This window comes from Bombus affinis, chromosome 14, assembly GCF_024516045.1.
Source record: "Bombus affinis isolate iyBomAffi1 chromosome 14, iyBomAffi1.2, whole genome shotgun sequence".
NCBI classification, from domain to species: domain Eukaryota; kingdom Metazoa; phylum Arthropoda; class Insecta; order Hymenoptera; family Apidae; genus Bombus; species Bombus affinis.
In genome coordinates, this window is record NC_066357.1 from 10,503,152 (window position 1) to 10,529,972 (window position 26,821).

General features: G+C 41.9%; 1 protein-coding gene across 26 annotated transcripts in view; it reads right to left on the reverse strand.

Annotated features, from left to right (window-relative positions):
* The window catches only part of LOC126924020 (CUGBP Elav-like family member 4), a 606,431-nt gene that overhangs the window by 86,355 nt on the left and 493,255 nt on the right, over positions 1-26,821 (reverse strand). For 11 of the 26 annotated variants that reach the window (XM_050738082.1, XM_050738064.1, XM_050738057.1 and 8 more), the window contains exon 1: positions 1,613-1,765. The exons of 12 other annotated variants lie outside the window; for them this stretch is intronic. In XM_050738082.1, coding sequence (XP_050594039.1) covers positions 1,613-1,750 — 138 coding nt within the window. In that variant the 5' untranslated portion in view covers positions 1,751-1,765. Of the gene's footprint in view, positions 1-1,612; positions 1,766-3,266; positions 3,936-26,821 lie in introns of those variants that run through there. 3 more of the 26 variants (XM_050738079.1, XM_050738066.1, XM_050738075.1) reach the window with 3 other exon arrangements.

Sequence of the window (26,821 nt, forward strand, 5' to 3'; positions counted from 1 at the left end):
GTAACGTTGTGTAACGAACGCTAGCTATACGCGCGCATAGCTGAGGACGTCGGAAAATATATGGTCAAAAAAATGCACGCGTTAGCCTGATTTAACGTCATCGACGGTAACACGGTTTATCGAGGAAATTATTTTTTCAGCCAGCCCATCGTTTGTGTCGTTCTTCGTTTAAAGGAATTCTAATTTTAACTTCGATCTAGTTTCTTCGTGTCCGTATATTTTCGAATCGTTCAAAGTGCAAATGTTTGCTCGCGCTGTAATACTTCCAATGCACGACGCAATTTTAAAATTATAATTTGCATTTCGCCACATCGGTATTTCTGTAATTAATAAGAATGCAATAATTGCCGGATATAATTTCTCTGTTTCATTATTACGCCAATATTAAGCGCTCTGTTTAATTATTCCTTGTTGTTTTTTTTTTATATTTGTAACGATGAAATTTATAATTGACACAAACAATATTTCATATCTGTAGCGTTGGCAGCTTTATAATTGCGAGTGGCATTATACCTGAGCGAAAAGTCGGTCAGTGATACAAGTAAAAAATTAAAACGTCAGCTAATCGTTCAACTGTTTCCTAGATACGTACCAACAAAAAAATATGTTATCGCGTCTCCCCATCTTAGCCAAAAAGTGTGGGCACTTATACTTTACGAAGGATAAAGTCTTTGTGTACATATTTCTTATTGTTGGTCGTGTAACGAGTAACTCCGCTATGTTCACCAGAGAATATGATACACTGTTTCGACATCGAATTTTTTACGCAACCACGCCTCTTCGGCACGAAACACCCGGTCGCCTGCCTATCCAATTTCTCACTCCTTTTTTTTATTCGCCTGCCCCCACCCACTCCCGATCACTTTTTTCCCTAACACTCTACAAATATTTGAACGCCGGCTACAGCCCCGCCGAAAGAGCATTCGAGTCGAGTGAGCTTTCGCGTCCCCAGGCCAATCACCGTTCACCGATTCTAATCTAAGCCAATGCCTGGGTGCGCATTAAATGTCAAACGTTATTCGTGCCTCTATTTCGTGACGCCGACGGCGACGACACCGATCGACGTCTACGTCGATCGCGGTATTGTTGCTGGTGTTCTGTCAGACAGACGGTCGAAAACCACCGACACGACTTTCACAAACGTTTAACGCTGCTTTTGACATGGGCCCGTTTTCATGTATGCGGTTCGCGGCTTACATTTGCGCTACCATATCATCTAATTATGTGGTGAAATGTAACTGATCCATCAATCCGTGGAACAAAGTCACATAGATTAGCTGCTTTAAATAATGCACAACAAAGTAACACGCGTGTCGTTTACGTATACGATTGTACAGGAAAATTATAGAACCGATGGTTTACCGAATGGTAACGCTAAACTTTTCGCTAAAACTTTTTCGAAGGAAACTAATACACACGTTAGAAATAATTGATCGCATTAAGAATTAACGTTGTGACGCGTGGTTCCCGAAATATTTAATAAATATCGATCCATATTGTAGTACTCGTCCCATTCGAGCCCGGCTCGATGGGTAAGTTGGAGAACGGGTGGTCTGGTTTTAGGATTGATGAGCCAAGCAAAGCAGCGGAGCCATGTGGCGAGCTACATTACCACGGCGTTATGCGCTGGCACATTCACGTGTGCTGCTGCATTAATTGATGTACGTCTCTGCATCAACACCGATCCGCCTTCTCGTGAGAACCCGTCATGTGTTCTGTTCAACGTTTCCGATACACAAACGCACACCATACATATAGGGATGGGCAACGTCAACGCGCGAAGGAAGCTCCGATCGACAGGAAGACAGGTAAATGGACGCGAAGCCACCGATCGAAGGTACATCGTTTATCCGAGATAATAAATTTCGCTCGGCAACTAGGTCGCATATTACGTGAAAACGGCATATCCTCCTCTGCGCTCCGCAACATCGATAGACTATGCAAAATCTTCCCAACGATTATTTATCGTGTTTTCTATTTATAGACCGTAATTGAATTTCGAAATTGCGTTATAGATTTCATCGAGATGTATTCATACTCGGTGAAATACGACAATGTTCATAAAAAATCCATATTTTCATTGAAAATTGATAACACAGTGATAGGTAGAAATTTCTTTGTTTCTGCAAGTTAAAACGTTGAATCTTTTTCGATATAGGTTCCCAAATGGTTAAAACACAGATTAGTAAATTATAGAAATGTTCCGCTGCAAACATTCGTTCGTTTGTATGTGCGTATCACTACGCGTTGTTCTCGATGCGATAGTTAAAATGTAGGGAGTACGTTTCACCGTGTGAAACATCCGAGAACACGAAGGAGAACGAAATTACACGGAGAAACCAATACCTTGATTAAAACATCGAGAAATCGTTTGGCACATCCGGCAGCAGCGCCGGAAGTTTCAAGTTAACGGAGGAAACAATTCATTTTATCGCGTTCCACTTGATAAAAGTCGAAAAAAGGAAGAGTTTAAAATCCCTTCGTAATAGGTATAGGATCGATCGAAGTTGGATTTAACCCCGTTATCTGCCGGTTGATAAAGACTCGCGGGATTCGTGAAACACGTTGAAGCGCAGACCGGAACGTAGACACGCCCGCTATCGAGCAGCTGCGTTTCTTCGCGTGCGCTCACACGTACGCGCGCCTAATGCCCTCCGACACGTATGCGTGCACACGTGTACACGTGCGTTCGAGCTCAGTACGTATGCAAAAGCGGGGCGAGGAGGTACTATTGTAAACGTTCCGCGTACAGCCTGTACAACATATGGGTACATATAACGTAACGGTTGCGCATATGCCGCCAGAAATAACCGCGCGTAAACAGACGCACGAAAATCTTTTACGAGTTCGATGCGTGAGCGAACGAGCGACCGACCGATATAAAGAGGGCCGGTGCATGAAAATTCGCGGTCGCTCGTAAACTCGCCTAGATCCATGTATTTTCGTACCCGTCTATCGGAACGTCTATATAACCGGAATCGGCACCTCGTTTTTACAACCGTGTTACGCATTTTCTGCGTTAGCTTCGTACGTTGTGCCAACGATTTCGTGACTAGATTCTTGATGCGTTTAGGAAAACACAATATTCCAAGTATTTTCCGATTTCATTCAATAACACGGTGCACCTTCGTCGAATTATCGCCAAGATCGCTTTAATCTTCGAGAACCTCAACGGACTATCGTTCGTAGAAAGTAATCGATCTGATTAATTCAATTTTACATTGGTAAAATTTGCATTAATTTACACGAATAAGATTCTCACTCACCATTTGTAAGTCGTTCCGACGCGACGATACAACTTCCACTATATGAACCATTGGTGACAGTTTCGGCTCGCGCGTAAACAATCTCGCAAAAAAGAACGAAAACAAACTAGGCGATATCTCGAGATGAAGTACACCTCAAGCCCGCGATATCACCGCGAAATTAGTGAGTTCTATGGAATAAAAGCGTAGTTCACTGTCGTGTGCGACGACACGCGAGTACAATGCGATGCGACGCAACGATCACGGCGCAGGACGACACGAACGTATTTAATTCGTCGCGCATCCGCGCGCCTCCGAGAATCTCCGAAGCGTCGTTTTATATTGCACGTGTTTCCGCCCGCGATTTTCCACTGTATGAAAGGAGCACCGGGTTGGCAGCCTGTCTCCGTCTATTTTCCACCTTCTTTCTCTTTTCTCGTTTTTTCGTGCACGTTTTCGCCACGATATTCCGCGAACACGTATACGAATAAAGTGCGCGGGCTTTTCGCGCGAATGTCCGGGGAATATGTGTGTGTGTATACGTGTGCGTCTATGTACGTACGTGCATGAAGCGTCCTTTCGGGATAGAAAAAGAGGGACAGAACGCGCGACGAGAGTGCGAAGGAGACGGGAAGGACAGAGCGCTACAGATAAAACCCCGAACGCAGCTCGTCCGCGACTGATTCCCCAGGCCTACACGCACCCTCTAGTTTTCTCCCTTTCATCCCCCACTACCCACCCTCCCGGCCGCTATCCCCCTTCTTCCTTTTCTCTCCCACCCTCCTATTCCCTTCTAGCCTCTCGCCCATCGCCCCTCTGCGACCCTGTCGGCCCTTTCTCCTTCCGATGTCCCCCTCTTTGACTCTACGCACCCTCTGAGAGAAAGCTCACGCACCCTCGTAGCAGCCGATATATGTCCTTCTCCCTCTCTCTCCCTCTCTCTTCCTCCCTCTTCCTCTCTCTTCCTCTCTCTTCCTCTCTCACTACCTCTCTCTTTCTCCCTCTCTCTCTCTCTCTCTCTCTCTCTCTCTCTCTCTCTCTCTCTCTTTTCTACCTCCCTCTCTCTCCCTCTCTTTTCTACCTCCTGCCGTCTCTTCCTCCTTCTCGTTTTCCGTCTGTCTCTCTTATTCTGCTAGAAATCCCTTGCTATCCGCTCGTCCAACCACCTCGCCACCAATCTCCCCCTGCCTCTTTTCCCTTTTGCTGCTTCTACTGTTTCTGTCCTTGTAATTCACCCTCTGTCTTCCTTCCTAACTGAGCCTTTCGATTCCACCGTCCTTCTTCTTTCGATCGTCTCTGTCTATCTCGTCTTATATCGATGAAACCCCATAGTATTTGGCCAATCAAAGAAGCGCGCGGGCGCTTTCTAGGACCCCATGTTGGTGTCCCCGAAAAAGAAAGAAAACCGGGACACGGCCAGGCAAGCGAAGGCTTTCGAAGGTACTAAGGGTCGGGATTCTATCCCTGGAAAGGAGGTATACAGGTATATATGTGTGTCTCTATACACAAACACACATACCATATATATGTGTATATGTGTATATATATATATACGTGCATGTCGTACGCGCAAAAGGGAGACTCCGGCCGAAGCCGTAATAGGAAAACGTTCCTCGTGGCTTAGGTCTTCTTCGTGAGATGAGATGAAATGATATCTATTAGCACGGATCACGACGGCCTCCGATGCGAACAACTTTCTTAGCCGAAGACATTGTTTCGACTATTTTCTTCATTTTTAACGATTAAAATAACCATTTCGATTTCAGTTATCCTTCATCTATTAGGTTTGTCAGGATGTTTCGTCGGTTTTGCTATCCTCAGAACTATATCACGACATGTCCGTTTTCTTTGTGAACTGACGTACAATAGTTCGTATCACGTTAGGTATGACCATACTCCATCGTTTTGGCAATTTATTAACTCTCTTGGAAACCGAGAACGTCTCGCAAAAAGCGAGATGACAATCAGAATCTCTACAATAGATTGCTTCACCGCGAAAATACGGTTTAACGTACTTCGAAAGCAATAGAATTGCTTGCTGCATTATTGCTTTGGAATCAATGACTTGGTGTCAATAAAGTTTCAAGCGAACAAAGTACAGTTTTTACGTTCGTTTGTTCTGATGGTAAAATGTTATCAACGTGACTCAACTTGGATCGCAAGAATTTTAGAAATATTGAGATTTTGTTCGCAAAACATGGAAGAATGTAGAAGTAATCTAACGAAAGAATAGGAAATTTCAAACATTTAGATACAAATATTTCTGCCATGACGCGATATCACGTTCTTAAAGAAATTTATCTATCTTGAAAACAACGTTTCTTTTACACCATTTAATAGAATATGCGCGTATAAATATGCGTGTATTCTAAATGGAATAAAAAATACCGAGGGAATAATCCACCGATAGGTCCCAAAAGAGAAATCGTATCGTTGGCATTATGACATCAGAGACTAAAGCTATCAACGGATAAACAACATCGCAGAAAGAAACGTTGGACGTAACTTTTCCATTCTATAGAATCAAATATTCATTTAGTGAACAATTTGATAGATGGATATTTGTTATACGGTTTTTGCAACTTGGGTAGATAGATTTCGGGTAAACTCATAAGGATGCTGACCGTATTGCGACAGCACTATGGGCATTACGATAGAGTATACGAATTAATGCTAAATCAACGTATGCTATTTTGTTATTTATACTCCTCTGATGCTATCGCTTGTAAGAAATGAAAGAATGAGAAAGATTGGTCGATGAGGCGACGTGTTATCTTAAAGCGAAGTTATTCGTTTTACCGAAGGTCATTGAAATTTCCCTCGTTATCGGTGTGATTCCGCTGGGAGATACGTTTTCCCGTGAACTGGGAACCGTATAAGGAGATAAACTCGGATCAGAACGCAACGAAGGAAAAGGGAAATATAAAGCACGCGAATGGAGAGGAAGAACGCGAAAGGACCTGCAGTTAACCTCTCGACTCCCGCCCCCCCTCTTGCCCCGGGATTTGTTGGTCCAGAAGGACCACTCGTACGTACATTCGCAAAACTCTCTACCGACTTCTCCTCGCTACCCTTTTTCTCCGCCCTCTTGGCATCTCCCGTAGCTCGCGTTTTTAAAGGGCGCACAAAAGCCACCGGAAATTGCTCCCGGCTCTTCCGACGTTACGGACGTTCTACGCCTGTCTTTCTCTCCCACAGCTTCTTCGTTTTCCTTCGTCCTCCGCTGTTCAGCAGTCAGTCCTCCTTCTCTTCTGTTTCTCTGCCCTTCTCCCTCGTCTTTTTTCCGCCATCGACGATTTCACGAGTAGATACCTACTGAGGCGGCAAGAGCTCCGATAATGGCGGATTTGGATAGCGGCCGTGCTATGCCGCTTCTGCACCAATTCGGCCGTAGATGAAGCGTGCGGCCTATGCCACGACGAACGATCCACGGAGACGAAACTGGCTTTAACGAAGCACGATCTCGTTCAAGTATATCGCGCGAAAGATCTGTCTATCAACGTGATACATCGAATCGTGTCGCGCCACTGGAACCACTTCCAATGTGATTTTCTATTTGTCGCAGGATTGTAAACCCTAAAATTTAGCGCGAAATCCTTCTCTGTTTCGCATGCTGACAACTCGTCGATTTAATCCTACGTTTAGCGAATGTTTCGACCAATTATAATAGGGCAATCGGTAGAATTGGAAAGGATAAAGGAAAAACGTGTACATACCTAGTATCAATTTTGAGCGTTCGCCTCGGTATAATTAACGCGTTATCGAGAGCTGAAATCTTCATCGTATTCATTTATTCACCCTTCCATTCGTTATTCGTTCTTTAATCGCGCGATGCAAAAGAACTGGAATATTATTTTCGCGTTCGAAAATTACTTCTTTCCCTGTAACAGTGCAAATTGACTTTATCAACGGAAATATCAATGAGACGCAACATCTTTCGAAACTGTTGACAAAATATTTACTTAACGATAGGAGAGAAGATGGGAATAGGCAGAGAAAGGGACCAAAGTGAAAGTTGGTAAGGAAAACTTGAACGAACCAGGCCGCGTTGCTTTTTGATGACTTCGGAGAACTTCATCTCGAGAAGATGAGACCTAAAAAGGACTTGGAAACTTAAATGTTGATATGGAAAGTAAGAGATCTGGGGCGTTATGGATTAAGCGATCAATCCCCTTGGGGGATGACAGACAATTTGCAACCGTGAAATATGACAGAATATGTTTCATCACCTTTCCTCCATGTAATAATCTTGGTTATAGTTCTCCTACGATCTCGTACAACGCCGATTAAATGAAATATAAATTTGTCTTTTTAAAAACGTTGGTTTAATTCGCTTAATTCGATAGAGAACAAAATGGAAAACGAAGCGAATGAAAATTACTGTCAACGGAGTGATCAATTCTTCGTCGTCCCAAAATATTGACCGATCTCTTTATTTGGGTATTAACGATGTTTCGAAGATGTATAGTTTAACAGTTTTGACAAGCGATCGATATACGTATAAGCTAGGAATATGCGGACAGAGAATGGAAGGTATATACATTAACTTAATTAATCAAGAGATATTTATACTTTTCGCGTGATAAAGCTGATCTTGTTGACAGACATCCGTTTATGCGGACGCAGACACAGGTTTCGTGATATTTTTTCGTGACATGCGAGGACAAACGTTCGAAATACACGACGCCTCGACTATTACTTACTTGCTCGCACTAACCGGATAGAGAATCCTGTGACGTAATCGTACACGATCGATTACGTCACTGGGTGGCAGCTCAATGCGAAGTCGATCGATCTCCCATAAATTACGGATGATCCTCCACTAACTATGAGACGTCCACTCATCCCCTATCAAGCACGGCTCGCCTGTCGAGTTGCGGGTGCAACGACTAAGCCCTCTATCTGACCCTTCCAGACCCTTTTCGTCTCACGAATCTTCATCGGGATCCACTCGGCTATGTCATACGCATTCGTCCTAATAACTGGTATTCGCGTCTAAACCATTTGTTCGGGCGAAGCCTAAAAACCCAAGCATCGAGATTCTTTTCGATACGAGGACCGAGTACTTGCGCGAGTTTACGCTTTTTCTTCCGTTTTATTCCTTTTCTTTTTTTCCTTTTAGTTCATGGTTCGAAAAGGGATAGTTTGAGATATCTTCTGGACACGTACGATCCATCATAGCCTTGTAACTGATAGAGATATTTGCGCATAGCGTTGCTTTACGTTTTTGCAGGCAATATTTCAGAAAAATTGCAGTTTGAATCGCGGTGTCGAGTTTGAAAGTATAGCACCAACATCATGACTTTTTTTCCACCCATTTGTCACACATATACGTCTACCATAAATCCTCGGTTGGTGGTCAAATTGCGCTGAAAATTATGTTCCGTATAGGATGCGATTCCCAGGATAATTATTGAATTTTTCAAAAGCTCCGGGGAACTGAAAAATTGATACTTTCCGAAAATTGATACTTTCCGTGATAGATCGTTCCGGCGTTCGAAAAATCGCGTTCGAATACGTGTACGAACTGCCAAACAGTATCGATGTGGCGCGACAGTGTGGTAAATGCTAATACAGATATATCGATGCAAAGGAAGTAGATTTTAACGTTCTCAAGGGTGATATCGATTCCGTATAACCAGAAGTACCAGTCTCCTGAGGATACTGTAAAATCTGATCACGAACGATATTATCACGATACGTATATCCGAGGCAGATATTATTCATATACCGTGTACGCTTGTAAAGAAGCCACGGGCTATGGTGAATGTGCGCGTGGACTCGAGGCAACCCTCGTCGCTAACTCACGAGAGATCCTTTTACCGCGTTTCCCGGTACCCGAGTCCGCGATTAGCGACCCTCCGTAACTCGTTCCAGGGTACTCGTTCTACCATTCCTTCGGTCTATGACTCTTCGATGTCCTTCGTGCTACCCCGCTTTTCCCGATTCCCGTCTTCTTCGCTTTATGACACTCTTCGTTCGAATCTCTCTCCTTGCTCATTATTCGTTTAGTTCCCGTTTTTTAACGAGCATTTTTTATCATCTCCTTTCATATCGACAAATCGCGAGTGCTTATTTTTCCAACGTTTCTCGGGATACAGTGTTCATTAACTTGTCCCATTCATCTTACTTTCCGTCGAACTTTCAGGACGGTTTCAGGAAAGCAAATACCTACAACGGCCTACGGCCGTTTGATATTTTCTTCTTCCGTAAATAATGCAGCATCGGTATACGTGGATTTCCTTTTGTTTCGTCCTAATACGCATTTCATAATGTCGAGTTTCAATGAAAATAAACGGGCGAAAACGGATCTTGAATATTCTATTTCTGTTCAGAGAGAAAGCGGCTGATTAGCCATTTATTCTGAACGAATACATTAACCTGTTGAAAGACCAAGCTCGAGCATCGAGAATGCTGCGTTTTATCTCAAAAGCCAGAAGGCAGAAGTGGAAAGCATCGATTACGATTGAGCTTCAGCCGGTGACCGACCGATTGAACGTCGAAAAAGCGCACCAGGGTAGAAAGGTAGAGAACGTTTCAAAGGGGAGAAAAAAATTAACAGACGCCACATGCTTCAAGGGTGGGCTTTAGGGAAAAAGAGAAGGGGAGATCTATCGAAACCTCAGTCCAGGTGCGTTAAAAGTTTAGCAGTCTGTATAAGGTGGTACAAGTTTTATGCGCACGTATTTCCAATTAATAATATTATTTGAATAATTATTCTTAAAAATATCTGTCCATAATGACCGAAAACTTTTGTTACAGAATATTACGATCTTTGTGCAATACAAAAAATACTCGTATTACATATAACAAAATCGTACTAAGGTGTATTCCCTATTCATATTTTAAAATAAATATTTTCATAAGACAATTTAAAAACAAGATATTTTGCGTTCCCTAAATACCTTGTCGCACCTTTTGTTACGTACGTAGTTGTATTATCTGCATAAAATTATACACATCGAATTATACACATTACAGAGAGATCTCACGAAAATTATTTTCTATATTACGCGATTGTACCTCTTCTATCGAAACTTATACTGAAACTACTACGATGCGAGCAGAGCAAGGGTTTCTGGAAATTCTATTCTCCTCGGAAGAATAGTCAGACTTCCTAAATTAATTAGGCTAAGCTGTGGTCTCGTTCCTTTCGTTTCATCCCCCAGATACTAGCGAGTATTGGCTATAAATAATGGAATTACGTAACTGCGTCACCATGAGGGGAGAACAAAGAATCATTTCGTTCCGCTCCCACTTTCTACCCTACTTCGATCTCTCTGTATCGTCATGGCGTTTTACGATATTTTCGTTCTGATATTATTTTGAAACACAATATTACACGCTTTAAAATATAGCACTAGGCATGTTTGGAAGATTAGAAGGAAGGCTAAAGGAAAATAACGTTCTGTTCGAGAGGTTTTGGGCTATCGGTAGATTCTGCGTTTCGATAATTCCGATCGTCGTTCCTATTGTCGACGTTCTCGGCGTATTGTCAACTAAAATGAGCGTGTTACTTCTTAGATGAGACTTAACAAGCTATGTAATCGGCTTCTTGTACAAAGTACGTTAAAGTACCTTAGCATTTCCAAGTTCTTGTAGATGGCAAGGAGAGCTTAAAAATCGTAGTTCCAACTTCTTTTTCTTTCTTCCTGTGGAAAGTGCTTTAACGAAAGACGAATATTCTTCCTTCAGTTTCCAAACGACAATGGTTAATAAAGCGTAATACGATATCCTTTGTAAGTGTACAATGAGTCATCAAAGTATTTTTGAACGTTTACGATTAGTCGTGTCTTGTTACAGTGCCGATGAAATATTAAAAAATTTACACAACATTTTTCGTAAGTGTGTAAATACTTTCGCATCTTATCAGTGAAATTGGAATACGCAGATTCTTTTCAATCTATTATCTACATGCTTCGTAAAGTACAATCTTTAATATCGATCAATTTATTGACGTCAAACGCTATTAGCTATCCTATACTATACTTTGATTATACTATATATGGTATATATACTGACTATACTATATATACTATATATAGTATAATCAGAGTGTTAGTCTGCGGCTTTTAAATATATCGATTAGAATCTAAGGCGAATTTGGCTTTATTAAGCACCAGGGACGTAATACGAGAAAACATATGGCTTCGTATTAAACGATACCGATACCAACTCTAATTTGGAATAAACACTAATCTAATTAAGAAAGATCACGCAAATATTTCATCACGGCCGTTCAATCTTTGTCCTAAACGAATACAAATCCCGATTATTTTTCGTTAAAACTATTTGCAAAGATAAAATTGCGAGCCAAGATTTAAAATAGAGCAGTGTTGTAGCAGAGCGAAGTGATTCACCACAGTTGGTCATCGAAGAAACGCATCACAGACGTATCGTTGTTTGTTCTGTGTTATCGTGAACAACTTTTACCCTGGATAATGGGAAAGAACAGGAAGCCAAACATTTCGGTTCGACGTTAATTTCGTTTTACTTGGCGATTCCGTCAGCTTGGGGAAAATTGTGAGCGTCGAAGTTTGGTCAACGTTAACGTTACATCATTGTCGTTGTAATTAAATTTTTATACTCTTTCCGATAAACCGACAAACGAGGCCAATCGATCGCGGACATCCGCATATAAAAAATGCGCCACGTTGTTTCCCCTACTAATGATGCGTACTCACGTGTAAGCTTTATTACGTGGCACACTCGAATAAATTGAACAAAGAATCGATAATTTTCAAATTTCTGCCTCCTCTCCTTTAATAACTGCATCCTATTTTGCAGTCCGTTAACTTGCATTGCTCACAGCTCACGATTAGTTTTCACTCGACCATGTAAACAAGATAATTATAATTTATTAACTTCCCTTCTTACAACGTAGGCTATCAAGTTGACCCGACATTATGTATACATAACACGCTATGTAAACCGTATATTCGTGCATTCACTATTTTCCGTCAAACATAGAATAACGATTTTTATCTTGGGTACATTCAGAGCGATTTCGAAGTTGACGTCTTTATTTGATTAAGGATCATAGCGCGCCTGGTTGAAAAACATAAAAAAGGAAAACGAGAGAATAGAAATAAAACGAGAGAACTCTTTATATTCAACCGTAAAAATCGTGGTGGACATTGATCGATTTTTTTACATCTCGAAAAACTCGCGCTTCTTGAAAACCGTGCATTGACATCAAAGCCTCGGCGCCGCGTGCATGCAGCTTGCACCAGTCTAGTGTTAATTTCTCGTTAACCGGGAGAGAGAGAGAGAGAGAGAGAGAGAGAGAGAGAGAGAGAGAGAGAGAGAGAGACCTGGAGAGAGAGAGAGAGCGACCTAGAGAGAGTGAGAGAGAGAGATGATCAGTTGTCAGTGACAGCCGGACGCAAGGGTGGTATTGTCGAGGTCGCGTGGCACTAGGGTCGCAGAAGTGGAAGGGATAGAAACGGGAAAAGGGGGTTGCTGCTGGGTGGTTTGAACATTGGAGGCTGCAATAGGGGTGGTTTGACAAGTCCGATTGCGCAACTCGGATGAGATCTTATCGGTGCTCGTGACGAACACTCGGGTTGCGGACAGAAGGGTGGAAGAATGGCGAGCAGTTGCCGAGGTGGTTCTCGACTTGAGAACGAGCTGGTCAGCAGGCAGCGTATCGAAAGGATAACGGAAACGAAGGAACATCGAAGAGGGTGTTCGTGTAGCCGATGGCGATGCAGGTGATGGTACACCGATACCGGTGGCCGCGGCAATGGCGATGGTGCTTGTGCGCCTTGCGCTGTTCCCGCGCTGAATTATTGAGACGCCACCAGATCGATGTCACAAAAGGAAAGCGGCCGTGCGGCTTGAAATGACGGGCTTTCGCGTCACTCATACATTATGCACGAGGCCGCTTCTACGTCCTGTGAGCTACGTGTATTCGTGGGTTGATACACAAAAAAAAAAAAAAGAAAAAAAAGAAAAAAGAAAGCGCCGTGTATCCCCCTTGTCTACGAGCGTTCTCCCCTGCTAGCTTTCTCTCGTGATTACGGTGGACTCTAGTCCAGGCTACCAGGTGGGAGGAAGACAAAAATGGCGGCGAGGTCAGGTGCTATGAAGGCCTTTGTCTTTTTTATACGCTTAGTGGATGGGGTGAACGAACAAGGGAACGGCAGGTTATTGTACAAATAATAATATCGCACTATCATTGTGTGACTATAGTTCACCTTGTACACTTACATCGCTATCGGTAAATAATTATTTCATCAATGATATCGCGATTATCGTTCGCGTAACTTTTTCCCCAACATCGTTTATCTGATCGGTTAAGGTGTTTTTAGATCCTTATATTCGCTTTGTTCAATTTTAAATATTACACGAGAAAATGTTTTTGGTAAAGGAAAAATCAAGATATTCTTGAAGTTCATATCAAACCGTGAAGTTACCATTTAACTTTCTAGAACGTGCTTTCTTTCCCCTTTTATTCGCGTATTACAAGTTGGAAAGTTTTTAATCTTATTAAAGAATCAGAATTCTGTAAATCGTTCGTTCCTGCACACGTCAACACAATGTTGGTTAAACGCGCCTATCGCAGATCGTTCGAAAAGGATCAGTCGAGTGTTTAACCGAATTGTAAGATCCATTAGGTTGGAAAATGCAAAACCTCTGCTCACCGATGCAGGCATAATACTATATTCCTCGTATTCCCGCTTGAAAGCTATTGGAGTATGAAGGAACCATTGCACGGAAAAAGGAAGAAAGAACAAAGGTGCATATGGGTTAGGTAATACTACTATATTAGGATTATGATAGATATATTCTTGACAGAAAGAATAATGTAAGAAAAGCAATGCGTATTCACGTGTACGTAGCATACTCGTACAAATTTTCATGTAACGTGAATCATCGAAAATATTTTACGATACAAAAGCGCGATACAGGAAAAGATTAAAAAAGATGTTTCGTAATACATTGTAATGCATAAAGTAATAGATTTCTATCGATAGGCATTACAGTATACTGCAGCAGAATCCAGATTCCCAACCTGTGTGTCGCAATTCTCAATGGTAGCGATATGTTTTCTGGGGAATCGCCATAGTTATTTTTACAAACCGTATTTTGTTTGCAGGTTATAGAGGTTGTAACTGTCTAGGTTCTACTTTATTACGATGGATCGAAACTATATCTATTTGTGGAGAACATAAAGCGTTCTTGGGCTTTAGTTGTCAAGGTTTGTTCTTCGTCTATTATAAAATTCGATAGATATCGAACAAACGTTTTTCTAGCAGACTCATTCGATGATTCTTAATACATTTTTACTTCATTTCTCATTTAACCTGCTATGTTCTAACGTTGTGATACGATCGAGACATTACTGCAAAAATGTAATCAAAGTCTTCCCATGGTAAACATCGAAACGAACGTTTTTCCCCCCTAGGTTTTACATATAAAAGATACATTTTTTTCAGTGGAACTTGTTCATTGACCTTATACGTCGTATAAGAAAAAAGTTTTCAGAAACTCTTGTATGAACTCGGATACGTTTAATTAAATATGATTTCTTCTTGTACTTGGAATCATATTTGATGAAATTCTCTCTCTCTCTCTCTCTCTCTCTCTCTCTCTCTCTCTCTTTCTCTCTCTCTCTGCAGAATAATAGTTCTTTAGCCAGAATTAAAATGAAAATTTTAGTGAAATGTTTTTGCCTTTTTAAAAGTTGAAATACGTAGAAAGTACCGAATACATATATGTATCTGCATTAAATGCATTAGTTAATACATTATATATATTAACGAAACGATAAAACTTAACGTGTAAGTTTATGTATTACGCGTTTTAATACGAATCGAAACCAGTGAGTTTGTAATACAAACTTAGCGAAATTCAATATTTTATATCTTAATGGTTTTTTCGAACGCATGATCGTTTCACTTTAACGAAAAGGCACTTGCCCGTTTGCATTTTATCAACCACTCGAATTTGAGCGTCCGTTGCTATGGCGACGACATCATTTTACAGACTAGATGGAAAATCTTACACTCACCTACTTCGTACGTAGCTGAGAGAGGCATAGTGGGATAATGGGCCCGAGAATAGGCCTGTGGAGAAGAGAATATAGGGAAACATGTAGAGCGTCGGAGGTAAAGGAAGAAGCGAGGGTTGTGAATATCGAGGGCAGCTGATATCGACTAGAAGGACACATCCACGGGGTCTGCAGCCAAAAAAGAAAAAGGAGAAGCATTATCTTATGTAATATTTACCCTCTCTCCCACTCTTGGCAACGTATCTTCCTACTACGTGCAACCTCTCACGTTCTTGCGAGCCTTCTTCAGCCGCACCTTTTTCTACTTGCTATACTTGTATCTGTTGCATTGTCGTCGCCATCGCTTCCACCATCTACGGCCTCGTATCGGCATCTAACAGCAGTCTGCACATCTTTTGTTTACTCTACGATAAGTATCGCTGATCGTTACGATCCACTATAGCTAGTCGATAACGATCGTGGGTATAGTAGATTCGTGGAAATTCCAAAGAATATATCCCTTTCTACGTGGCATTAGTTTCGGTTGCTTAAATATCACCGAATTCCTTCGGGATAACGTAATTTCCAATGGAATTTTGTACGAAAGCTGTATCAATCGCGGATAGATACCAGATTAGAATTGTCGTCGAAAGTAACTCTTCTTTATGAGTTTACACGCAGAGAATCGCATGCATGCTGTTTACTACAATTGATATTAATGTTGCGTTGTTGTTTCGAGAATAACTTGTGGTACATAAAATTTTCAGTCCGATTTATCATTTGGTAAAGAAGTGTTCGTTATTTCAAACGTCGCGTGTTTTCATTTGATATCTTTTGCATTTGTTCCACGATATTCGTAGGCACGTACATTTACTTGAATCCTTTGTTGGTAAATTTAGTCTAAAATCTCTTTAATTCTCTACTTTATAAATGCTTAACAAACCTCCCGAATGCTTTTATTGGTGCTTGACACTAAAAACTTTTGAAACTGCGCAATCTGTTGGAAACTATGCAGGTATTATCGCGACGTTACAATACCTACGAGCAGCAGATTTCGCGTTCGTACTTAACGAAGCATCTGCTCGTTTAAATGTCAACTATTACTCCGACCGATGCATTAATCGTATACACAGGTTGAAGATAAACGACCGTGGCCATAAATTTTATTCAGCCACAACCATGGCTAGCTCTAACAGGTATCAATTACGATACTGATTAATATACTGGATTATTTATCGTATTCATCCGGTCTGACTGCTAATTATGGAAGTAAGCTATGTTCAGCAGACGAAGCGAAAGTAAAAGGGCGGAGCGAGGGTGGTAAATCTAATTGCCGTTCGATACTCTAGAGCTGAGACACTTAATTCTGTTCCCTCCTGTTCTGTTTTCATAGCCGCGTCACAACCCTACCCTCGATCGTGTCCTTTTTTTTCGACCCTCTCCCTAGTTACTTTGCCGTTCCATCCAGCGCGTCGCTCGCGGTAATCAGGTTGGCCCTTAATGCCCGTGAAACTAAATAAAAATGCAATAGAGCGTCCCTAGGTTATCGAAATCCACTTTGCCGCGACGCAGTCAGCGAACTGCGCGCTGTGATATATCGATTCGTCCGCTTTGGACGACCGATGACCAACTGAAAAACACATTGACTACGGAATCGGAACCGCGTACGAATCGTGTTCAAATAGAAAGCTTGACCACAGGACGAGCTGCCTTCGAGTTGTACTTACATCGTTCGTCGACCGCGTTCTACAAAGTTCTTCGAAAAAGCTTGACCGAGACGTTAACGGTATACTGGCGAGGTCGGTGAACGGTTAAACTTTCTGTCAAAGAGAGAGGCTTTTGAACGAACTCGATTTAGAAGTGGAGTCAAAGCGTAATATCGGACCGGGAGATTTCGATGTTCGAGAGTGCAGAGGATAAGTAAAAGCGATCCAAGTCGACGCGGACTTCGGCGCCATCGCATTCTGCCATTTCCGCGGACGTATATACATAACTTCGATCGAATGGAATTTCTAAACGGTGCTTTACTCACGCGTAATTGCACACGAAGAAGAAACGCTTGAAAACAATTACAAACTCGAGAGTTTTTACTTCTCGTATTTTATTTATCTCGCTAGCTGATATTAAAATTTACTCTTCCTGCTAAACTTGCTTTTACGTTTTTACGTTTTTACGTTTTTACGTTTTTAACAAAAGAGAAATACATCGTAGTCGTTCGAACGAAACAAATTTGAATCCGTAATTATTTCGCTTTTACGACGAAAAGAAACGTTTAAAACGTAAAACACCTTAAGAATCGTATGCGTAGCTTATTCAAATTATCGCCAGCCATTTGTCTTCCTAATGAACAGCTAAATGCGAATATGTGGCTCGTAATTTGTAGCCGTGGCTAGGTTTGTCCCGGTATCAGGAGAGGCAGGTTTCCCCGGGACGTTTATACGGTATGGTAGCCGGCAAGTACAATTTGCACGCGGTGACGGAAGATAATGGCAGCGTCCGGAGACGTATTAAAGGTGAATTGCGAAAACAACGGCTAGCAGCCAGCCCCATAACTCGTCGGTAGATGACCGACGAGCTGCGAGAGCTCCTTCGGGTGTCGTTGACCCTTGAGTGACCCAACGTGACAGCCCGTAACGACTGAAAGAGACCCTCCGAGACTTCTCTTGATGAGGGTCCAAGATGGATGCCTGGCAATATTTCTCGCGTCCTAGAATTCGCGACTTTTTCGAAACTTCGACGAACGTCTTCTTCGTGGTTGTAGGACCGAGAATGCCAGGTAATACGGTTTACGTCCTATCGAAACTTTTGGTCATCTCATTTTTGTTATGGTGACGTAGCGCAATTCTCCTTCCACGGTGGAAGTGATTCGAACTTCGAAGTTACTAGAAAAATGTCCCGATCATCCTTGCGTTATCGTTTTAGATTTTTTACATTTTCGCACAATTTCCAATTAACTTATCCAACTTTGATATTTAACCGTCGCGTAAAGTTTTCACGCTTTCATCTCAATAATTTCTATTTGCCATGTAATCAAGCACTGATAAGATAATTTACTTACAACGATCGCGTCAAAGTGTCATTTTAGAAAGTTTACTCTTGTTCGATCGCATTTCGCTTTTCTTGTGACTCATCTTTTCGTTATTCGGTTCATCGTATTAAAGCCTGGGTACCTGCTTATGTGAGAAAAGAGTCGCGCGTATTCGACCACTAGACGCCTAAGAGGCCTGTGAATTTTTTGAGACAGTAGAACGTTCGTCCTTGCATCCGCCGTCGGGTCACATCAAACAGTGAAACCCTCAAAGCGGGCTCTTTCGTGCTCTTTCTTGCTTCTTTTCTCTCATTATACCGCTTCCTTCGTTTTCTTTTTTTTTTTTACGCCCTTATCAACCGTGTCTTCCCTGTCGTCTCTGTTTTTTCAGCACTGTGTTAAGTGTACATTACGACCTTCATGTACGCATTAACCGTAATTTCAAATTACACCCCTGTGTGCACTTTCTACTTGTCGCCACTCGGCGACAATTACGCGCTACGTATGAACGGAGAAAGGAGAGCGACAACGTAAAGTTTCCTTTTGCAAAGTATGTCGTGTGGCGCCTTTGTTACGCGATATTAAATACGCGCGTTTGAGCCAACGTTAGAAATGAAATTTGTTACGGTTATTTTCCTACGAAATACAGGTTAGAACTCGCAACGACAATAATTTTTTATTACGCTATTCTTTGTAATTTCTTTGTTTATTGCGTTGAACTATCTTAGAGACCCTGCTGCCCTCCCATGAAAATAAGTAATTACAGTTCTGCGGTTACTTAATTTTCAATCAGGTAATAAGGCAATACTTGATGACCCGAAGGCATATCGGCGCCTCTAGCTAACATAAACGAACTTTCCTTCATTACCTCTTTGAATATTCAGGAGTTTCGCGCGTGCCTGCGGCCATTTGCTAGAACTCAATATGTTTGGCAATATGTAGATAGTTCTATAAGTATCGATGGTGCTTAAGGGATATTGCAATAAGAGGCTATACCGAAAAGTATAGGCTGTATAATACTATACGATGGAAATCTCCCAAATACAGTTTTGAAAATCTGGGAGAAATCTCCTAAATTTTATAATCGTACACGAGCAATTTCTACGAAATATTTCGAAATGTCGAGAAATCGATATACAGAGCAATGGTACACCGCGCAATCGACCCGAAACGATAAGTTTTCAGGGAGCATGGTAACTTTGATCCGACACCAACCGTTTCTCCGTTCTCGTTTGTTTAGCAATTTAACAGCTTAGTTACCATTTCTAATCCGACCGAGTCAGCGACGGCAATTCTCTTTACGAGTAAAGTCCGCTGGGAGAACGTGCATCTTGCTTTCGCGCCTAGCTCTTGAATAGCTTACGAAATGGAATACCGGTGTACAACTTAGAAAGTCATCGTGAAAGTTATTATTTCGTAACATCGAACCGTGCTTGATGGAAATGCATAAATGTAAATACGCGGACACCGTGATGAATTACGAAAATGGACGTAAAATTCAATTTGCGAACAATATGGAATTCGGCGTACGTTACGCGGATCAAAATGTTTCCATCAATTACTCAGCGAGTGGGATCGTTTAATACATCTTTAGTTTTATGTGTATAATTCGAATATATGTAGATGTAAGAATTCGATTAGCGCTCGTGAAATTTCATTGCCTGAAATGAAACTTTAATCATCACGGTTTGTTCGAAACATCGCAACTTTAATCAAAATAATTTGCTCACGCACGATTCTATGCACTTTTGTTTGCCCTCAAAGAATCATAGAAATATATTACCTAAGAGTATCAATCAAGCTTTTCGTTAATATCAAGTTGCCAGCAAGAACGATAGAAGCACTATCTATATTATTACTGGACGAGGTGGACCGAATAGATAGTAGGGTCTTTCAAGAAACGAACAAGATGTACTTTCATCGAAAAGCTATTGCGCCGGAGATGCTTTTAGCGATCTAATCTTGAAAGGTACTGCGAGTTTCAATGTTCCTGCAGACGACACCACAACGTCATACAGGTGTCGCTAAAGCGGCAGACAGATAATCCAAAGTATCGACGTATCGTCCCAGGAGGACACATCGCTATCAGAAGGCAATTCATATTAAAGTCCCGTGGGATCGGTTGGGATTGGTCCGGTGAATCTGGGGCAGGCAGTTGCCACATTGAGAGTCGTAAAGTATTCGAAGAGAGAGGTGATCCCGAAGGTTTTCAACCTATACGGGAAAAGCCGAAGGCAGTTGAGGACGACAGAAGGTAGAGAAGACAGTTCTATGGGTTGGCTTATCGCTTGCGAACAGGCACGCTTTTTCCTCCGGCTCTTTTCTCGCTTTCCCTCCTTCTCCTTTTGTCGCGGCTGCTCTCACGCCTTCTATGTCATCTATTCTCTTCTGCATTATTCTTTTCTAGCGTGTTTCTCCTCTTTCTGTCTTTACGCGCGTTTTCGTCTTATCTGCGCAACGATGCGACGATACTTTGACTGTTTTGATCCTTAGTAGCTGTGCGGGTACATCAATTACTAATATGAAAGTGACAAATTCGACGTTTATTAATATCAACTATATATCGATATTAAAAACGATATTATCCATGAATGATCGAATACGAATATTTTATGCTATTTCTTCGTATTGTACGTTTTCCTAGGACAAAAAGACCCGAAGTAAAGGATTCGATGGAAAGGAAAGTTGTTGTTTATACGCGATACATGAAGAATAATTTATTGTTTAAAAGTGGTGGAAAAATAAGAGTGGAAATGTATCAACTGGAAATTCAGAAACAAGGAGCCGAAAACGAACGAAGAGGGAGTTAAAAGGGTCACACAATTTAGTAGGGACGTAGCGCTGCATAAGTCTTTTCTTTTCCTTTCATCTGAGAGAACAGCGTAGGCAGCAGCTATTACTCGAGGAAAGAGGGAGGGAAAGCCAAGGGGTGGAAGTTGGGAAGGAAGGACGTTTTCCAGAAAAATAACGACTCTAATAATCTCGGTAGGCAGGTCGATTTCTCCCCGCCCTCTCTTTAACTGCCCCCTTTTCCCTGCAGCAGTCGTTTTTCGGAATCGCGCCTCCCGTGAAACTGTTTTTGGGAAAAGTCTCCGTGGCTTTTCTTCCTTTTCTCACCACCGTCTTTCCCTTTCTCTCGTTCACGCCCGGGGGAGATACTCGCGCCCAGATATTTCGAGGGTTTCCCATTTCTACCCCGGAGGCGAGGAACATGGAGCCACGCGAATAGGGATTGAAACGAGCACGATTCGCATGGGGGAGAACCTCGACCTTCTACCAACCTTCACCCGGAACTGCCGGATAACATCGATCCGAAACATTCGAGCGTGGGTTGACTGTATCAACGTGCAAGACCCGGAAGAGAGGAGAAGAGGGTCAATTATCGGGGTTCAGTACCCCAAATGTCTCCCTCTTTTCTTTCTCTCTTTACGTTCAGTTGTAACGCCTGCGTTCTATGATATCGAAGATGTGCCGACTTTCTGCGTTCCCATTAGGCTCGTTAGATTTAAGTTTCAGTTTTATTTAGATTTAAGTTTCGTCGTTTTATCGTTATCGATTCCAGTGAACTCTGCTTGAATTCTAAGATACATGGCAGCTACGCTCTTCCAATTAGAAATAACGATATCGGTTTAAAGTATTCCATCTTATCTTATTTTACTTGGACTTTGCAAATAATAAAAAGGAATCGCGTATCGGCAAAGTCGGCATATCGCAAAAACAAATATACTCGTAATATTAACCGTTGGCTCAGTCGTGGTGACTTAATCTTCGTCAAATTTACAAACCATTCGATCTAATTATTAATCCAGCGTATTTGCGTTGCTCTGGACATAGTGCGATCTATCGAATTCCTCGATTGACAATCGGCCATGCGTTCGCATTTCCGATCACCTCGTCGCTCCGGGGAAACTGGCGCAATCGGTAATTATCGGTAAACGTCGTCATAATTAAGTAACGCATAGTTCGCGACTACGAGTCGAAGTCGTTCGAACAGAGACGTGCCGCGGCTTTTCCCTACAAGTCTCCGCAATTCTCTGCATTTTCTCCGATCTCCGTCTATTTTCTCGTAAAACGTACTCGCATTTTTTCCCACTCTTCTCCGTGTTTCGCCTTTTTCGTCGTTCTCTCTGTTCGTTCGCTCATTTCCTCCCGCTATTTCGCGTAGTTGCTCTTTCTCTTTGTCTCTTTATCGTCCGTGCTCGCTCTATCCGTCTGTTCCTGTTGCTCGTAGAAATATACAGGCCTGGAGGGGTCACCGAGTAATTGGTTTCATTCCCATGGAGACAGGCCTGTCCCGAGTTCGGACTGGTTCCACAGAATCCTGAAACCTATGCCATCGGCACGGCCTGCCCTAGACGATTAAGTAACGCACTTTCCACGGATAATTATGTAGATGAAGCCGTTAGTTATGATAACTCTGCCAAGGATTACCGTGTCCCTCTCTCTTTCTCTCGCTCGAGTTATCTTCTCGAGTAGGAACAAGGGTTTGCTTCGAGATCTCGGAAAGATTCACCCTTTTGCTTGTGACACTCATATCGCCCAATTTTACGTCACTTTAACACAGACGTCTACTTAAATTGTTTAATTTGATCAAAGAATACGAGCGAAATGAAATTTTAGTAATGCGATTGCTGGTTAAAGAGTCGACGACGACGTACGATATCGAAGCAATTACACCGATACTCGAAAACGTCTTCCTGCATTAACATAATTTTATTAAATCGAATCAGAAATTTCATCGAGCCGATTAAATATAATTAGCGCGAACGTGGACATACAAGATATTATATGAAATATTCAAACAACGATTAATCCTCTAGTAAACATGGAATTTAATAAACATGGAAAGTCATGTATTTGCGCAGTGGCTATCTCGCGCAAGCAGGTGCGAATGTTTATATACTTGGGTAGCGGTGACAGTGCCCATCGATATTCAAAACCGTCATTTGGGTGTAGCCGCTGTTGTCATTTGGAAACAATTATCGCGCTTTCTCGTTACGCTTAATGCGAACACAATGCCAGGGACACATCATTTTGTACCGTAGTGGTTTGGAAAACTAGATAACACGGTGCGTGATGCACGATCATAAATTCCGATTTTATTAGTAAACGTTGTATCCGCTCTACCCTCTCCGCTTCCCAGGACTTTACGTTATGTATACCGACGCTTACGCACGCGCCCTTATATTTGCCTATGAATGCTTCGTATTAATTAAGCAGCGAAATGAACTTCATGATAACTCGCTTAATAAAATGTTTGAACGACGTTCGCGTTGATCCTCGGGTTAGAATCTTTAGGTTGAAATATCGATTTTCCAAATATTTTTTATCAAAATATGTTTCATGTAATACACTTATTCGACGACCAATCGATAACCCTCGAAAGCATATTTTTCTGGCCTGTGTGCTTTCCGAAATATTTACCATAAAGCATCTTGCATTTTCTCTTACGTCAACTAGAGGATATATCGTTTCGGCGTTATATGAATCACAAGATCACGTTATGGACAGGATTCGATATTTCTCAGCTCCGTGAGTTTGTGTTTTCTCCTAAAGCCCAGTACGTGAGCTCGTCTTAATTGCGAGCGTGCGGCTCGTGGATTTAAGGGTGTAATATTAAGGACGAACGTGACTGCTGACCACACTTCGTCGACATCCCCTTCTGGATCTAGAAATACCGTTGCTTCCCTATGTGAGACCTTCCCTCATCGACCGCAAACACGTAGCTGACAAACGCGCGAGAATAAGCTTTTATCGTTTCTCATTTGCATTTCTTCTATCTCTTGATTTATACGAACGTTTATCATAAAGACTTCGCCCTTAATGAATAAAATATACAGGTCGAACTCGGTAGTTAGAACTACCGAAACGTTTTTGTTACTCTTCTTTTCTTTTTCGTTTTATTTTATTATTTATATCGTCAGCAATGTAAAAATATCTTTTTAAATTATAACGAATTTACTATTTATAGCGTGTTATTGGTGAAAACACGAACATTCCTCTTTTCGTATACGTTAATACTGATTTTCTTACTAAATCCATAGTTTCCGAACCTACTGGTTAAAAGCTCGATGGTAAAACAACTTATCTTTTTTATTTCATCGCTAAAAATAACCTCTTTCTGTTGATAAAGAACAATCCGATTATTCCATACCTATAGATTGTGTCTTTCTATAATATATTCCGGAATAATCAAATTCATCTATTTACATGAGAGCGTAAGAGCGCCTCTGTTCTTCTTCTCTCGATTCTTTCCCGGGAAACCAATAAATTTCACGAGTACCCATAAAAAATGAAAACGGGAAAGCAGGGGGAACGTTGCTTATTCGATAATAAAATTTGTTTTTTCAGTTTTTTCGCCACTCGTATTCCATCCCTATTTTTCCGACTGTTTCTTGTTTTGATTCTTCATTCCTATCTACGGCACGTTCGAAGCTGTCGCGGCAGGACAAAACTAGTTTAGAATTCATACAGCTGACATGAAATCTGAACTTTATTAGGCGTTGCATGCGTGCTCACTTCGAAACAAATAGGATTCCCGATTGGTAGCCGATAGCAGCCGCGCAGTCGCGCGACCGCATGAGTTCTCCCTAAAAGGACACGCCGCGCCGCACCACGCCATGATGTTTCGCAATAACGACGATTGTTTGTACTAATTATTATAAGTCACGTACCTGAGTTTCGTGTTGGTGCACGCGTCGCTGCATATAATTTAATCAGTCATTCTCAAATGCGACATGATAAAGCTTGTTGATTGTACTCGCTTGCTATACCGACGATTATTCTGTAGGTTTCGTTCGAACGTTGTCTGACTGTTAACTTGGATGCTGTACGTAAACAATCGCATTTCGATTGTTCTAGAAACAACTGCAATTGCTATCGCTATACAGGTAATGTATACAAATACTCGAATGACATTTTTAGCGTGTACACTAATGTACAGGGTTAATGAAAATCTATTTATCGTCTATTTTCTTTTATTATATTTATTTTATTCTGTTATTAATTTAATCAGTATACGAATGTACGATTTATCGCGACATTTTCAATGATTCAATACGTATAAATTTCCCAGCATAGTCAAGTATCGAATCACTCGATGCATATTTCTCGAAGAAAGACGAGTATTCTATTTTTGTACTTTGAATTCTGGCCGGATTTTATAGCACGCTCGATCCTTTTTACTCTAAGGAAATACGAGCCACTTTATCTTGATACGCGCTCCATTTCACTCGTGCACGCAGCCGTATCCCCGTGTTATCTTCGGATTAAGAAACAAAGCCGTGGGTCTGGAGTATGGATTTTCTTCATTACTGTGACAGCGCATGATATACGGAATGTATTTTCCTTTATGACATTCCTACCTCGCATGTACGCGATCCGTATTAACGAAGAACATGTTTAGTTTCGTACGACCACTGATTTATGTTCTATTACAACGGAACGTCGTGTTTAAAATTCGAAAAGCAACTTATTTCGAATAGCAGTCAATGCGTTGATAAATGATTAAATTTTATTCGTTCGAAGACACGGATTAACCACCGCGAAGAAACATCAGCGATCCAGAATGAAAAAAGTCCCCTGATCAAAAGCTCGCATCTTATTACTTTCGATAGGGGAGGTTTTATTGGAATTTGATTCGTTGGAAACTTTCGATACTCTGCCGCTTTCCCCGGAGAAAACGTTCGCAGATTCGGCGAAAACGTTGTCACGCGTTCTTGTCCATTGGTCGTCCGGCTATAATACAAAGTTCCGCTGAAAACGGAAAGATATTCCACTCCGGTCGTTCACTTTGCCCGAGTTTTGTTCACCGGAGGAATACCGATTTCCGGCGCGAGGAAACCACCTTCTTTTCCTGCGATTTATATAAGGTTGGCTACGAAGTTTGCTTTTCTTGAGACGCGTGGGAGCGCATCCGTAGAACTCGAACAGAAGTCACGGGGCGGAGAAAGTTTCTCTGCGCTTCCATGGGCAGCTCCATCCGAACGTGACCGATCTGGCATCTCGAGGGGACGCGCGCCGGCAGATTTCCCCGGATAATAATACTTCTCTCTTACAACAGTTCCAACAGTTGGAGAGGATAGCCGCTGGGCCGGTATCCACGGCGTTGCTCACTTGCATTCGCGTGGGTCCAACGCTGTCCGATACGCGCGCGTTCTCTGCTCGTAAATGAAAGGCGCCGCGACGACGCCGACGCCCACGGGAATACCGAGATTGGCACATTCTACCGAAGCGCGCCAGAGCTTCGTTCGCTTCACGAGCAAACTTCGAAGAACCTTCGTCACGTACGCGACACGCTTTTGAGCTCCAAGATTCTCGACAGCGCGGCGGTCGAACGCGCGCACTGTCCCGACCTCCTACATCGCTGTCTACGTTTCGGTAAATCCAATTTTCCAAAATTGACCGTACAGATTTTCCGCCCAAGAACAAATATTTTCTCGCTCTCGGAATTTCTCACGCTCGCTCGGTTTCCTATAATTTCGTACAATTCCCGTTGAATCGTTAATTTGATTTTATTTCGATCTTAGATGGTAATTAAACGACTATCACGAG